The sequence below is a fragment of the Amblyraja radiata genome, chromosome 6 (genome assembly GCF_010909765.2).
Source record: "Amblyraja radiata isolate CabotCenter1 chromosome 6, sAmbRad1.1.pri, whole genome shotgun sequence".
NCBI classification, from domain to species: Eukaryota; Metazoa; Chordata; class Chondrichthyes; order Rajiformes; family Rajidae; genus Amblyraja; species Amblyraja radiata.
The window spans coordinates 73,342,825-73,357,377 of NC_045961.1; the positions used below are offsets into that span (position 1 = coordinate 73,342,825).

At 41.0% G+C, this 14,553-nt stretch overlaps 1 protein-coding gene across 1 annotated transcript in view; it reads left to right on the plus strand.

Annotated features, from left to right (window-relative positions):
• The first annotated feature begins 3,264 nt into the window (after window positions 1–3,264).
• The window catches only part of ednrb (endothelin receptor type B), a 33,536-nt gene continuing 22,247 nt past the window's right edge, over window positions 3,265–14,553 (plus strand). The window contains exons 1-2 of the mRNA XM_033022948.1: window positions 3,265–3,536; window positions 3,965–4,494. Coding sequence (XP_032878839.1) covers window positions 4,042–4,494 — 453 coding nt within the window. The 5' untranslated portion in view covers window positions 3,265–3,536; window positions 3,965–4,041. The remainder of the gene's footprint in view (window positions 3,537–3,964; window positions 4,495–14,553) is intronic.

The following is a 14,553-nucleotide window of genomic DNA, read 5'->3' on the forward strand; positions in this document are numbered from 1 at the left end:
GGAGGGAATACCATATAAATGAAAGCAGAACTTGTTTGAGATGGAGCAGGTGTATTGCTTTTGTTGGTTTTTATTGTCACGTGTATAATAGGTGTACAAAAATGTTGTATTGTGTGCTATCCAGGCAATTCTTCCTATAGATGAGTACATTATCTATGTGTGCAAATAAAAAAACAAACAATACAGAACATAGTGTTACAGCTGCACAAACAGTGCAGATTAAAAAAAGTGTGAAATTCACAACAAGGTAGATTGGGAGATCAGGAATTCATATGAGAAATCCATTCAAGAGTCTAATAACAGTAGGGGTGAAGCTGTTCTTGAACTTGGTGGTACATAATTTCAAGCTTTTGAATCTTCTGTCCAGCAGGAAAATGAAGAGAGTGGTCCTTGATTATGTTGGCTGCTTATCCGAATGCAATGCAAAGTATAGATGAAGTTGTTGTGTGGGAAGCTGGTCTGGGTGATGAACAGCTGCGTACATAATTCTCTGCAATTTCTTGTGGTCTTGACCACAGTGGTTGCCAAAGTAAGCTGTGATGCTTCACGATAGGCATCTGTAGAAATTGGGAAAATCATTAGATTCAAGTCAAATTTCCTTCACGCTCTGAGGAAGCAGAGATGATGGAAGTCAAGGTGCATGTTTTAAAACTCAGCTCAGTTAAAAAAGGCAGTGGGCTTGTAAAGAATTTGGGTCAGCATAACGAGCAGCTAATCAGTAGCAGAAAAACAGATGTAGGCTGGTGTTCAGAGAAGACGATGGCTTCCACTTCTTATCGTTTAATTGAAGGAAATTAAGCTAATTCAAGATTTAATGTCAGATAAACAATTTGTAACACAATGGAGGGATCAAGAGAATTGCTGTTAAGATAGAGTTGGATGTTGCCAAGGCACATGAATAAACCAAACATTGATGAGATACAATTAATAAATAAAGACTTGAAGGAATAATTCAGGGGAAGAAGGGTTCATTAAATGTATGGATGCAAGGAAAGAGTGTGACAAAAGAGAGTGCAAAGAGATTAAGGGAACTCAGAAATAGTTATTAAAACTAAATGAATTTATGTGAAATTATATTATCAAAGAATATTTAATATTAAAATTGTTTTACAGATGTATCAATAAAATACAAAAGTAGTGATAGTAGAAGAGACAGGATATAAAAATAAGCACCAATAGTGAAAGAATAGAAATATTAAACAGTCATTTTGCCTCAGTATTTATGCAAGATGGCAGGTTGTTATGACATCAGAAGCTTACATTAGAAATGACATCAAAGCATGTAAATTCAAATGAAAAATATTATGTGGATTCAAATGCATAAAGGATAAATAATGATGCAACAATTATGCCCTTGGATTTAAAACACTCAAAAGAGGGGAAGGTAGACACAAAAAACTGGAGTAACTCAGCGGGACAAGTAGCATATCTGGAGAGAAGGAATGGGTGACGTTTCGGGTCGAGACCCTTCTTCAAACTGATGTCAGGGGAGTGGGCGAGACAGAGATAGAATGTAGTCGGAGACCGTAAGACTGGTGGGAGAACTGGGAAGGGGGAGGGGGTGGACAGAGAGGGAAAGCAAAGGGTATTTGAAGTAGATAAATCAATGTTCATACTGCTGGGGTGTAAACTTCCCAAGTGAAATATGAGCTGCTCTTCCTCCAATTTGCACTGGGCCTCACTCTAACAATGGAGGAGGCCCAGGACAGAAAGGTCAGATTGGGAATGGGAGAGGGAGTTAAAGTGCTGAGCAACCGGGGGATCAGGCAGGTTATGCCCCTGTCCCACTTAGGAAACCTGAACTGAAACCTCTGGAGACTTTGCGCCCCACCCAAGGTTTCCATGCGGTTCCCGGAGGTTGCAGGTGGTTGCCGGAGGTTGCAGGTAATGGAAGCAGGTAGGGAGACTGACAAAAATCTCCGGGAACCGCACGGAAACCCTGGGTGGGGCACAAAGTCTCCAGAGGTTTCCGTTCAGGTTTCCTAAGTGGGAGAGGGGCATTAGGGCGGATTGTGCAGAGGTCTTCTTCGAAACGATCGCCGAGCCTGTGCTTGGTCTCGCCGATGTACAGATGTTGACACCTGGAACAGCGGATACAGTAGATGAGGTTGGAGCAGGTGCAAGTAAACCTCTGAAAAGACTGTCGGGGTCCTTGGATGGAGTCAAGGGGGGAGGTAAAGGGGCAGGTATTGCATCTCCTGCGGTTGCAGGGGAAAGTACCTGGGGAGGGGTGGTTTTGTGTGGGAAGAGACGACTGGACCAGGGAGTTGAGGAAAGCAGAAAGGTGTGGTGATGGGAATATGTAGCCAGTAATGGGATACCTCTGGATGTGGCAAAAGTGTTGGAGGATTATATGCTGTATGTGACCTGTCCCGTTGAGTTACTCCAGCTTTTACCTGTCCCACTGAGTTACTCCAGCTTTTTGTGTCTACCTTTGATTTAAACCAACATCTGCAGTTCTTTCCTACAAATCAAAAGAGGGGATATTGCAGACACTCTTGAAATATTTATTGTCTTTTGAAGAAAGATGTGCTGCCAGTGAACTAAAGAGATCAGTGGAAGGCTGCAGTTTGAAGGGCGAAGTGGAGATTTCAGAAACATGGGTATGGATTTAACAAGCAGCGGGTAGTTTTGAGTTTTGGGGACTTTTGAGTGGGAGAAAGGTAATAGGCGCAGGGCTATCATATTGTCTACATAGCCTGCCAAAGAAGAAATGGGAGCTACGGTTAGGGTGTGAATTTATTCGTCAATATTAAGGCTACTTGGAAATAGGTTTTAGCTTAAAGCCATAAGAATAGACTCTCTTATGTGCAGAAACAAGTCTCTGAGGCCCACCGAACATATTGTGGCTCATAGCAGAACACTCCCATCAGTTGCATTTACCCCCTCTCTTTTTCCCCAAACACTCCAAGCCAAACTATTTATTTGCCAATCGGATATAAACGTTAACCGATACATTTTGCTGATGAGCACAATGTGCTTTTTAACTACTTTGATTTTAATTTGGACTACTCTTGCAGTATTAGCAAATTACACTGCGTGTCCACACAGACACTGTGCGATTCCCAGCCACAACCCGCACTTGATGCCAACTCCTGGTCCGCACCACAAGACCACTTCCATCAGGCAGCCGGATCACCGAATTTGAAGCGCTTGCCCTTGTTAGCCGTGCATGGGCGAGGGAGCTGGCGTTGGAAACATGCTTCGCTCGCCAAGCCTGGGTCTCCCTTCCGAAAGCCTAGCGGGGATAAGGTTAGGGAGGATGCCGCTCGCTGACTGGGATCCGAGAGCGGATGATGCTGGGCTGACCCAGCAGGCGGGCTGTTTTGTGATTGATGGAGACTGTGATAAAGACCGCGAGATTCAGCGCGCAAGAGTTAAACCGAGCAAGCTTCGCCCGTTCGCTCAGACCAAGAGCCGGACTGAGACAGAAAAAGTACTCAAAACATAGTGTGCGACATCCGATCACCAATCTACTGCAAGCATTGACACAGGGACACACACATAAACCAGGCAACTTTATTGGGGAGATCTATGTAAGTATAAACCGCGTGAATATCCTGGAACATGGTGTTGAATAATTTAGGGAATTAGAGGGAAAACGGTGATTCAGCCGAGAATTGAACACAGCAGATGAAGCAACGCGTTGAAATTTAGGCGGAAAGGTCGGTGGTAAAGGATAAAAGTTTATTCTGTCAAATATTAACCAACGTTCTCATTAACACATCATTGGCTATCAGTACCCACTCTTGCCACTTATATTGCCTGCGAGGTGACTATAATGGGGCGATAATTTCCTCCAGTATATCCCGGCCGATCCTTATCAGAAACGGACTGAACTTTTGAGTGAGAGACCAGTGGGAAGTGGTGATAAATGGAAGCCCCGCGGCGCTTGAAGCAAGCAAGTGGAATTGGTTGGATGTTAACTGCGGTGTAATCCTATGTTTTCTGCTCTCCTTCCTAGCTCCTCCTCTCCGTTATAATTTCTCAGCGAGAACCTCTCCGCGTCCCCAGTTATTGGGACTGGTCGTCAGAGTGAGGATGGTCCATTGTGCAGCTCTCGTCGGACTGTTGGTCCTGACCCTCGGGGAGACCTCCATCCGCGCCGTTCGGGGCCAAGAAGTCCAGACCGTGCCTCAACATGGGACAAAGGTGGGAGCCACAGATGGAGACGCGATCTCACCCACTCCACTGTGGGGAGCCGTAAACTTCAACCAGGACACCCTCAACGCAAGCATCCAGAATGTGAACGGGACCCGGGGCAGGCTGCGTCCGATGTGCAAGCGGCCACCAGAGATCAAGGACACCTTCAAGTACATCAACACCATCGTCTCCTGTATGGTCTTCGTGGTCGGGATCATCGGCAACTCCACGCTGCTGAGAATCATTTACAAAAACAAGTACATGAGGAACGGACCTAACATCCTGATAGCCAGCCTGGCTCTGGGGGACTTGCTCCACATTGTCATCGATATCCCCATCACGGTGTACAAGGTAAGGGAGCAGGACAACGGAGGCTGCTCATTCAGCTTGTGTCCCAGTCCAGCTGGGCACAAACAGATGAGTGGTATCGGGACGGGGGGGGGGGGGGGGGGGGGGGGGGGGAGATTACAGTCAGGAACGGGTATCATGTTAACATTTATAAAACGTTCCTCTCACTGTGTCAGCTTCACTACCGAATCTGTCAGAGCTATTTTGTTTGAATCATAGGTCGTGTCGGGACCCTTCCCCAGTCCCGAAATGTCGCCTGTCGGCATTTCCCTCCACGGATGCTGTCTGACCCGCAGAATTCCCCCATAGTTTGATGTCTTTGCTCTAGATCCCAGAATCTGCGGTCTCTCGTGGCTCGCATAAAAAACCCCACTTCTAACGCAGCTAAATTGATTCACACATGTTCGGGCTACTGTTTTACGTACCAACAAACCGGGGTTGAATGAGCTTGCAATCCCGCTAACTTGCTTCCAGCATATTAAAGCAAGAACAAGAGTTCGCCGGAAGCCCGTCGTTTAGATGGTTGGCTTGTAACTCCAGACCAAGTGCATAAAGTTTAAAATATTTCCCGTTCCTCCCACACGGCGTCTACTGAAATGAAATTTACACGATTTCCTCAGTTTAAAAATAAATAATTCTCCAGATCGTTGCAAATGGGTTAAGATTTTGCTCTTTGTTGCGGCGAGCTTGATGTCCTGTACTGCTGTTTTGTATGTAAGCGGTGAAAGTGGGCAGATGCGCGTCCACTATCTTCCATAAAATCTGCTGTCTGATTTATTAGCGCTTGTGAAGACGGCACTTCACTGCTGGCTCACAGTTGATATACATTTCATGCAATGATACTTCTTTTCTCTAGTTTGATTATTGGATGAACCGAAATAGGTCAGAGAAAATTAATAGGGAAGTTAGGAAGGAACTGCAGATGCTAGTTTACACCGAAGATAGGCACAATATGACGGAGTAAACTCAGCGTGCCAGGCAGCATCTCGAAACCCGAACCGTCACCCATTCCTTCTCTCCAGCAATGCTGCCTGTCCCGCTGAGTTACTCCAGCATTTCGTGTGTACCTTCAGAGAAAATTAATGTCAATTCCAGTCCAGATATCCAGTTAATGAGGCGATATATGTGTTGATTATTGCCGAGCTATTTCTGGCACTCAAAATGAACTATCACAAGTATCCCGCAGATATAAGATTTCAGACATTTGAAAACGTACTATTCATGTTTTCTTTTTAATTTTTCCGTTATGTCTGTTTTATTACTTATTTTATCTACTCCTCCTTTCCCGCTTTCTATTTCTCTTTCTAAAGTTTTATTGACACCGAATTCTTATTCTGCCCACGAGTTGCATATGTTCCAGTCTTTCAATCGGATTCTTTACGGAGAGTTGTTTCCCTCGTTCAATCACATCACGGAATATATAGTGCTGGAGTAACTCAGCGGGTCAGCTATATAATCTCCAGAGAACACGGATAGGTGGCGTTTCGGGTCGGGACCCAAATAGTCACCTTCCGTCTTCAGCAAATGGCAAATCAAAACAAAAGTTTAAATATATGTTGGTAAACGACGATTTTACATATCTAACCGAATTCGCATTCTGGTTTCTTCTTTGTTAGAAAATAAGACAATCCCCTTGTATTTTGGGAAGGAAGGAACTGTAGATGCTGGTTTAAACCGAAGATATACACAAAAGCTGGAGTAACTCAGCGAGACAGCAGCATCTCTGGAGAGAAGGATTGGTTGACGATTCGGGTCGAGGCCCTTGTTCAGATGCAAGTCTGAAGAATCCCAATCCAAAACATAGTCTATCCATAGGTACACAAAATTGCTGGGGAAACTCAGCGGGTGCAGCAGCATCTATGGAGCGAAGGAAATAGGCGACGTTTCGGGCCGAAACCCTTCTTCAGACTTCAGAGTCTGAAGAAGGGTTTCGGCCCGAAACGTCGCCTATTTCCTTCGCTCCATAGATGCTGCTGCACCCGCTGAGTTTCCCCAGAAATTTTGTGTACCTTCGATATTCCAGCATCTGCAGTTCCCTTTTGAACACATAGTCTATCCATGTCCCCCAGAGATGCTGCTTGAACCGCTGAGCTGTTCCATCACTTTGTGTTTTTTTTGTAAACCAGCTTCTGCAGTTCCTTGATCTATGTAACTTTTAATCAAGAAAACTGTTATGAGAGTACTTTAAATATGACCTAGGACATTAAAAACTAAATAAAAACTAAAATAAACTTTTTTTAAAAAGCAGACCAATCAGCCCATCAAACCTGCTGCACCATTTAATAAAAACATGGCTAATTGAATTTTGGCCTTAATATAATTTTCCCATTCACTTCCCATTATCCTTGCTTCCCCTGTAATTGTGTCTCAGTTTCCAAAATCAATGACCTCTGGTGTTTCTCATAAACGACCTTAGCTGATATCAGTATCCGGCTGTGACACATGTACTTTTTTATTTGAAACAGTTAGATAAAAATTGAGAAAATCCCAATTGATCCAAGCAATACCACATTTCCAGGCAAGCAGCCAATGTATTGTGTAAGGAGTCAGAGGAAGTGCATGCTGCACTGTCAATGAGTAATGCATCTTACCTACATACTATAAACTCAATGACAATCCAAACCATTTCAGTTTTAATTTTAAGCTGGAACAGAAGAATGCTTATTTCTGTATGAAATGGAATCAGACTTGACAGCCAATAAAGCAAAAGTTTAATTAATTATCAGAATCTGTTTTTCATACACCATGAATGGAAAGGAAAAAGTGTGGAGTAATTTGACTTCAGTTGCTGTGCCAAATAACAATTTCCATTTCCACTATTGATACCATTTTCTGACATTTGGTTCAGATGGCTACAATGGGACTGAGTAAAAGTGAGCAGAATTGATGGTCAATCCTCAACCATTGGTTTAGCACTAATGATTTAGTTTAGTTTAATTTAGGGATACAGTGTGGAAACAGACCCTTCAGCCCATCGAGTCCACACTGACCAGCAATCATGCTTACACTAGTTCTATCCCACACTCTAGGGATAATTTACAAAAGCCAGTTAACCTACAAACCTGCATGTCTTTGAAATGTGGGAGGAAACCGGAGTATCCAGAGAAAACCAATGCGGTCACGGGAAGAACATTCAAATTCACTGGCGTTGTAAGGCAGCAACTCCACAGTACACCTCTCTGCCACCCCTTCTTCCCTTATATTCACCCCTAATATTTCCTTTGTGCATAGAGGTAGATTGCTGTCCAAACCCTTCCATGCTTCCACTTTACTGATTCTATCCTTATATATATATATGTGTGTGTGTGTGTATACAGATCATGCACTTTTTTCTTGAGATTAAGAAGCTATTTAATCTTAAATATTGTAACGTATTTAAAATTATTGCATTTTTATTTTCTATTATGAACATATTTGAGTAATACATGTTTGAGTTTACATGTGTTGGTGGTGCTTATGCCCCGAGGGTTAGCAGGAAATGTCACTTTCAATAGATGTTCTAACATCGCTCTTTTCAAGATGCCTTGATCACTAGTATTAAAAATGTTTGTTCAGCTTTGTGGATGATAAACATATCTACACTAATGCAGCAGAAAGACGTTGGAAATAATACAGCTGTGCAAATTATATGGGTTAACAAACACTTCAGATCTTTTGACATTTATACATATTTTGCTTTTTGTTTTGCTTATATTATTTTTCTTTTATTTCATTAGTCTCAAATAATGGAGATGAGTATTAACACTGTACGTTATGGTAGGATAAATAATCAGTCCATGCTTTCTTCATTGAGGTTTCAACGAGGCCTAATTGTTCATCGTTGTACCAAAAAAAAAGAAAAGTTTATACTTCAAAAACAACAAATCCCTGTTTTTTCAGCAGAGAAACATAGAAACATAGAAAATAGGTGCAGGAGTAGGCCATTCGGCCCTTCGAGCCTGCACCTTCATTCAATATGATCATGGCTGATCATCCAACTCAGTATCCTGTACCTGCCTTCTCTCCATACCCCCTGATCCCTTTAGCCACAAGGGTCACATCTAACTCCCTCTTAAATATAGCCAATGAACTGGCCTCAACTACATTCTATGGCAGAGAATTCCAGAAATTCACCACTCTGTGTGAAAAATGTTTTCCTCATCTCGGTCCTAAAAGACTTCCCTCTTATCCTTAAACTGTGACCCCTTGTTCTGGACTTCCCCAACATCGGGAACAATCTTCCTGCATCTAGCTTGTCCAACCCCTTAAGAATTTTGTAAGTTTCTATAAGATCCCCCCTCAACCTTCTAAATTCTAGCGAGTACAAGCTGAGGTTATCCAGTCTTTCTTCATATGAAAGTCCTGACATCCCAGGAATCAGTCTGGTGAACCTTCTCTGTACTCCCTCTATGGCAAGAATGTCTTACCTCAGATTAGCATGATATCATTTAACCATAGGTTGTCGGTTTTATTCTAACAAGTACATTAGGGCGGCATATTAGCTCAGCGATAGAGCTATTGGCTCACAGCACCAGAGAACCGGGTTCAATCCTGACCTGAGGTACAATGTGCGGGAATTTACACGCTCTCCATGTGACACTGTGGGTTTCCTCCATGTGTTCTAGTTTGCTGCCACATCCCCAAATCATGGCAGTTGTTGTTATGCAGGTGAGTCATAGAATCTGGAGGCAGTCGATAGAATACATGGATAATGAAATTATGTAGGATTAACAACAATGGGTAGTTGTTGATTGGTGTGGACTTGGTGTTTGTATAAGTTAAACCAGCATCTACAGTTTTTTCCTACACATAATGTTTGTATAAATTCTTTACCAGCTGAATCTTTACACATTCATATCCAGTATCTTTTAGTGAACCCATGACATGTATTATCTTTTTGCCTTTCATCACTGAAGTGGCTGTTAGATTTAGTACATCTGCCCCATTATTTTAAACCATATTATATTGCACTTTTGCACGCATCCTTTGCACATTGTCTGATATTCCCAGTGGTTGAGAGGGTGCTGCAGAAGGTGGCACATCAGATGCCTGGCCACCACACACACCCAGCTCAATTTAAAGGATGTTTGTGGAAGTACGGTTTTACACCATCCTGCCCATGTGCTCATCTCACTCCTGCTACCAGGAAGAAGGTACAGGAGCCTGAAAACCATGACCACCAGGTTCAAGAATAGCTAAGGTCATTAATTTATTGAATATATTTTGAAGATATTACTCATCTGTATAGGTTGCGTATCTGGGCCTGTTAAGCTACTACAAGTAAGAATTTTACTGTTCCGTACATTTGACAATTAAACACTCTTGACTACAGTTGTTGACAGCTGTGTGGCTGCAAAATATCAATGCAGCTGAGAGAATAATGCAGGCGTGGTGACAATATCATGAGATAGGCTGTATTAGATATGATCCATCCCTTTAAACACAGGCATGGGCCTTTAACATGGTTAATCATTATTTGTGGTGGATGGAGAACAGTGCTTTCAACCCCTGCCTGTGCATTTCACCAAAAGTAGGAGAATATAATATATCCATCAACATCATGATAACCATTGCAGTTCCTGATCCAATCAATAAAAATCAATAAAACCCTTGTTGTTCATATTGCTAATCACCAAGGATGGGCGGTCACTTTAACAATTTTTCTTTCACTTTCAGTCTTATAATCAACAGCTACTTATCTTGCCATAAAGCCTGGTGGAAGGCGTGCAAAGTATTTATTTTTACATTTGTATAAATTCCTTGCCAGCTGAATCTGTACACATTCAAGGATCCACAACGTGCAGGTTAAGCACAGTACACCTTGGTTTGGAAGAGAACTAAAAGAGAAATAAATTCCACTGAGCCACATTTTTCTACTTGGTTATTTCCTCTGCTTTACGACATCATTTGGAAGCTTATCTTCACAGGATTCATCTCTGCCACGCTACTCTGAAATCTTCACAAATAGTATACTTACTATTCCGACATTAGATTTGTTCAGTAGGACCTGACTATTAAAATCCAGGATGATTTTTTAACACAACTGCAACTGAGTTAAAGGAAAAACAGACAAAATATCTCCAAAGTGATATTGACTTTTATTAATTTAATTACATTTATTTACAGAAGTCTGGAGTCATGGGAGAAAAAAAAAAACATCTTGGGCTGCATAAACAATTTTTACATTTGTTCAAAATGCTTTAATCCTACTGTTATATGACATACGTGGAGTATTTGACCTTGGTAATACACATTGCTGTTTATTCCTTCAAGCCAGGAATGTGTTACTTGTTTCATAATTTCTAAAGACATAGAAGAGACCATTGGCCCTTTAAGTCTATGCTGTCTCACAGATCAATCCGTTTCCTTCTCAAATTTTACCTGCAACCTATTCCTCCACATTCCCATCAAACTCCAGTATCCTGCTGTATGAGAGGGAATTTATAGTGGTTAATTAACATACCAGCCCATGTGTCTTTGGGATGTGGGATGAAAAGGTAGGGAATCCTTTAGGGAGAAAGTACAATTTCTTCACAATGTTTGCAATTGAACCCGCGTTGCTGGAGCTATGAGGCAGCGGCTCTTCCATTTGCACTACTGCACTGCTCCGCATAAGGTACAGTACAGGTAGATGAGTCTGAGGTCTGGGAATGGGTAAGCAGGAGGCAATACAGGGGAGTAGCTGAGAAAGTGGTTAGAATACCCCTAACCAGGGAGCTGATAGTGTGATCTGGCACATTGCAGCAAAAGCCTAATAATATGGAATTTGCAGCTTCCCTACTTCATTCTTTCCGTGATTTTTTCTCCCACATCACACAATTCAGTATTTTTTAATTAGTGAATAACATTTCAAAACTCCTTAATGAGTCAAATACCATGCTGCTTTTTAATAATGTCATTTTTGGATAGAATGCAGTAATAAAGTAAACTGCATCATCGCAATTAACAGTTATTTATATGTTATTCAATGCAGGGAAATACAGAAGGCTCCCATATATGTAAAGGATACAACCAACCCTGAAGGGATGAGAACAAGCTTGCTCAAACGGCTCTGTATTCGAGAGATAAAAGTAGAAAATACTGGGGCAGCATCTGTAGGGAGTAATGTTTTAGGTCAATGACCCTTCCACAAATCTGTTTTACAGAGACACTAAAGAGAAAAGGGCATGAAGAAGAAATGGACGGTTTTATGAGAACATTCCAATACATGGTATGCAGTCAGATAAAAGTTATGAAGTAGTTGGAGGTAGGAGTGAGCCCGTCATGGGATTTTAAAACACTTTAAGTAGGGTTAGAGAGATGGGATATGCTGAAGGCTGCGGGAAAAATAATCAAGACTGGAAGTGAAAATGGAAAGAAGATGGCTTCTGCCATTTATATGCCTAGCTAAGGACAACAATGCAAAATGAATAATCTTGATGGATATGGGTTGCAAAGTCAGGGTAGAACAAAAACATGTGAAGAGACGGATTCAGAGAAGGATACAGCATTAATTTACTGTAGCTGGATATGAGAGGAGAGGTCAGAATGGTGTCTATCCAGTACAAAGGCAGTATTGTGTTTGAAGAGTACAAGGAAGCTTAAGTCCTTGTCATCACCATCACAAATCTTTAGTTGCTTCTATTTTTGTCTATAGATAATGGTGAAATAAAGGAACTCCATTAAGAGCACCCAAATATCTAAGTAGTGGAGAGTACTGCATTGAAAGCAAACATCTGGGGTTGAAAGTGGATTTAAAAAGCATGTGGAAACCATTTGTAAAGTCAGTTGTTGTGGTTAAAAAGAAACTTGATGATCAAGAGATAACAAGAGTTGAATTCAAGGATCTGGAGATAATTGTTGTGGTTAAGGACATGGGTGGACATGGAAAAGAAGCATCAGTGCTATTAGCATTGCCCATCTGATTAGGTACCTATCTGCTCATTATATAACACGTTGAAATGTAAGCACAATCAGTTTTAAATATGGTCTTGAAAGTCAGAGATTCTATCTGAATTTCATTACTTGATAAAACATCCACTTTATCTTCTTACCTGCAGGTGCCCAGAGGAAGACGCTGGCTGACTTGTTTCTGTCTTCTTTAAGATTCTCCATAATGTCTGCCTCTTTCATTACATATTCTGATAGCTTTTTTCTGTAGGTCTGAGACAAGCTTGTTCAATTTTTTTCTCTGATGATGTCCATGTTTAACATCATGAATATATTTAAAAAAATGTGAGGTGATCCACACAAATGATTTATGAAATGGACAGGAAATTGAGAAATTAGATGACAAAGGAAATATATTGTATCTTCCAAAAATCAGGTAACATATCATTGAATTTCTAACAATGGATTGTTCTCCAGACAGTAGTGAATACTGATTTTGATCAATAGGGGCATAGTTATGGCTTCCCGTTTTACCTAAAGAACTGTAGTACATGCACCACACACTATGCATACCATGGTTGATATGTGCTAAGATTGAAAGGCAGACTGAATAATAGATTGTTTAACGCAACTGCTGCCTGAGTAGCATGAATTGGGTCAGAAACCTACTCATACCAAGTAAATTAGTGTAAAAGCATTATGCGTGCTTTTTTCTGATTTAATCGAATGAGTTCAGACAAAAACTCTAAAACTCCAGGGCAAATCTTCAGTTCATTAATGCAATATAGGAAGTTGATTAATTGTCTTAACCCTTGAACAATTTAAACGAGACATTAGCTATTTTGCACCGAGTCTGCACCAAATTTACTGCTTCCCAACACGCCATCATACTTACGCTAATCCTACCCGAACCCAATTTATTGATCTCCAGTTCCCATCAACTCTCCTCCACATTTGTGTCATCTATGCACATAGGGTAATTTATAGACCATAAAAACATAGAAAGTACTGCACAGGAACAGGCCCTTCAGCCCACAATGTCCAGGTTGAACATGATGCCAAGATAAACTTATCTCAACTGCTTACACATGATCCATACCCCTGTATTGCCAACATATTTTTGCGCCTATCTAAAAGCCTCTTACATGCCACTCTTGTATCTGCCTCCACCACCACCCCTGACAACGCAGTCCAGACACCCACCATTCTCTGTGTAAAAACACTACCCTCAACTCATCTTGTATATATGTATGTATGTATGTGTGTATGTATGTATGTATGTATAGGACTTTGGATCTTCTGAATGCAAGATGGCTTGCTTGGAAGGTCTAAATATTTGATCAGATACATGAGGAATTTGCAACACTACATCCCACATAGAGCTGCCAACACTGCTCAAGAAAATCAAGGGTTTATATTAGTAATGCATGACTTGCTGTGTTGAAATATAAAAGAATGTGAACAATGACATACCTACAAAATTGAAATGATACAAAAAGTAATAATGCCACTATAAGAATAATAGAATTGCTATTATCTTAGTATTTTAAATCAATTATTCCTTTCATTGCATACACCAAAACAACTTGGAATTATAGCTAGCATCTAAGTAATATGTGTTTGCCCGTAGCTTGGTTTGCAGCAATTATGGGATTTACAATTTATGAACTATGCCAATAACACCAAAATGACAAAGTGTAAGAACATGAATACTGTGTTAAAGCTTTTTAATTATCTAGTATCCAATGGTCCAGTCTGAACATGCATTATCCTTTCTATATTGTTAGATTGATTACCCAGCAAGATGGGAGCATGGTTAAATTGCTCTACACTTTCGTCTTATGGTTATGGAAGATGTTTCCTTCATTGAATTCATTTCAATTTTAAAATTAATAATTTATGCAGGTAAATAAATAGGTAATATTTATTGAAATATCTGAATCTGTCATCAGCTGTTTTCCAGTCCTGGATTCGAAACTGTAATTCTTCCTTCTCTCTCACCACCATCAACCATTTCCATTCAGCTATAGAGAATGATTGAAACATAGACATAGAAACATAGAAAATAGGTACAGGAGTAGGCCATTCGGCCCTTCGAGCCAGCACCACCATTCAATATGATCATGGCTGATCATCCAACTCAGTATCCTGTACCTGCCTTCTCTCCATACCCCCTGATCCCTTTAGCCGCAAGGGCCACATCTAACTCCCTCT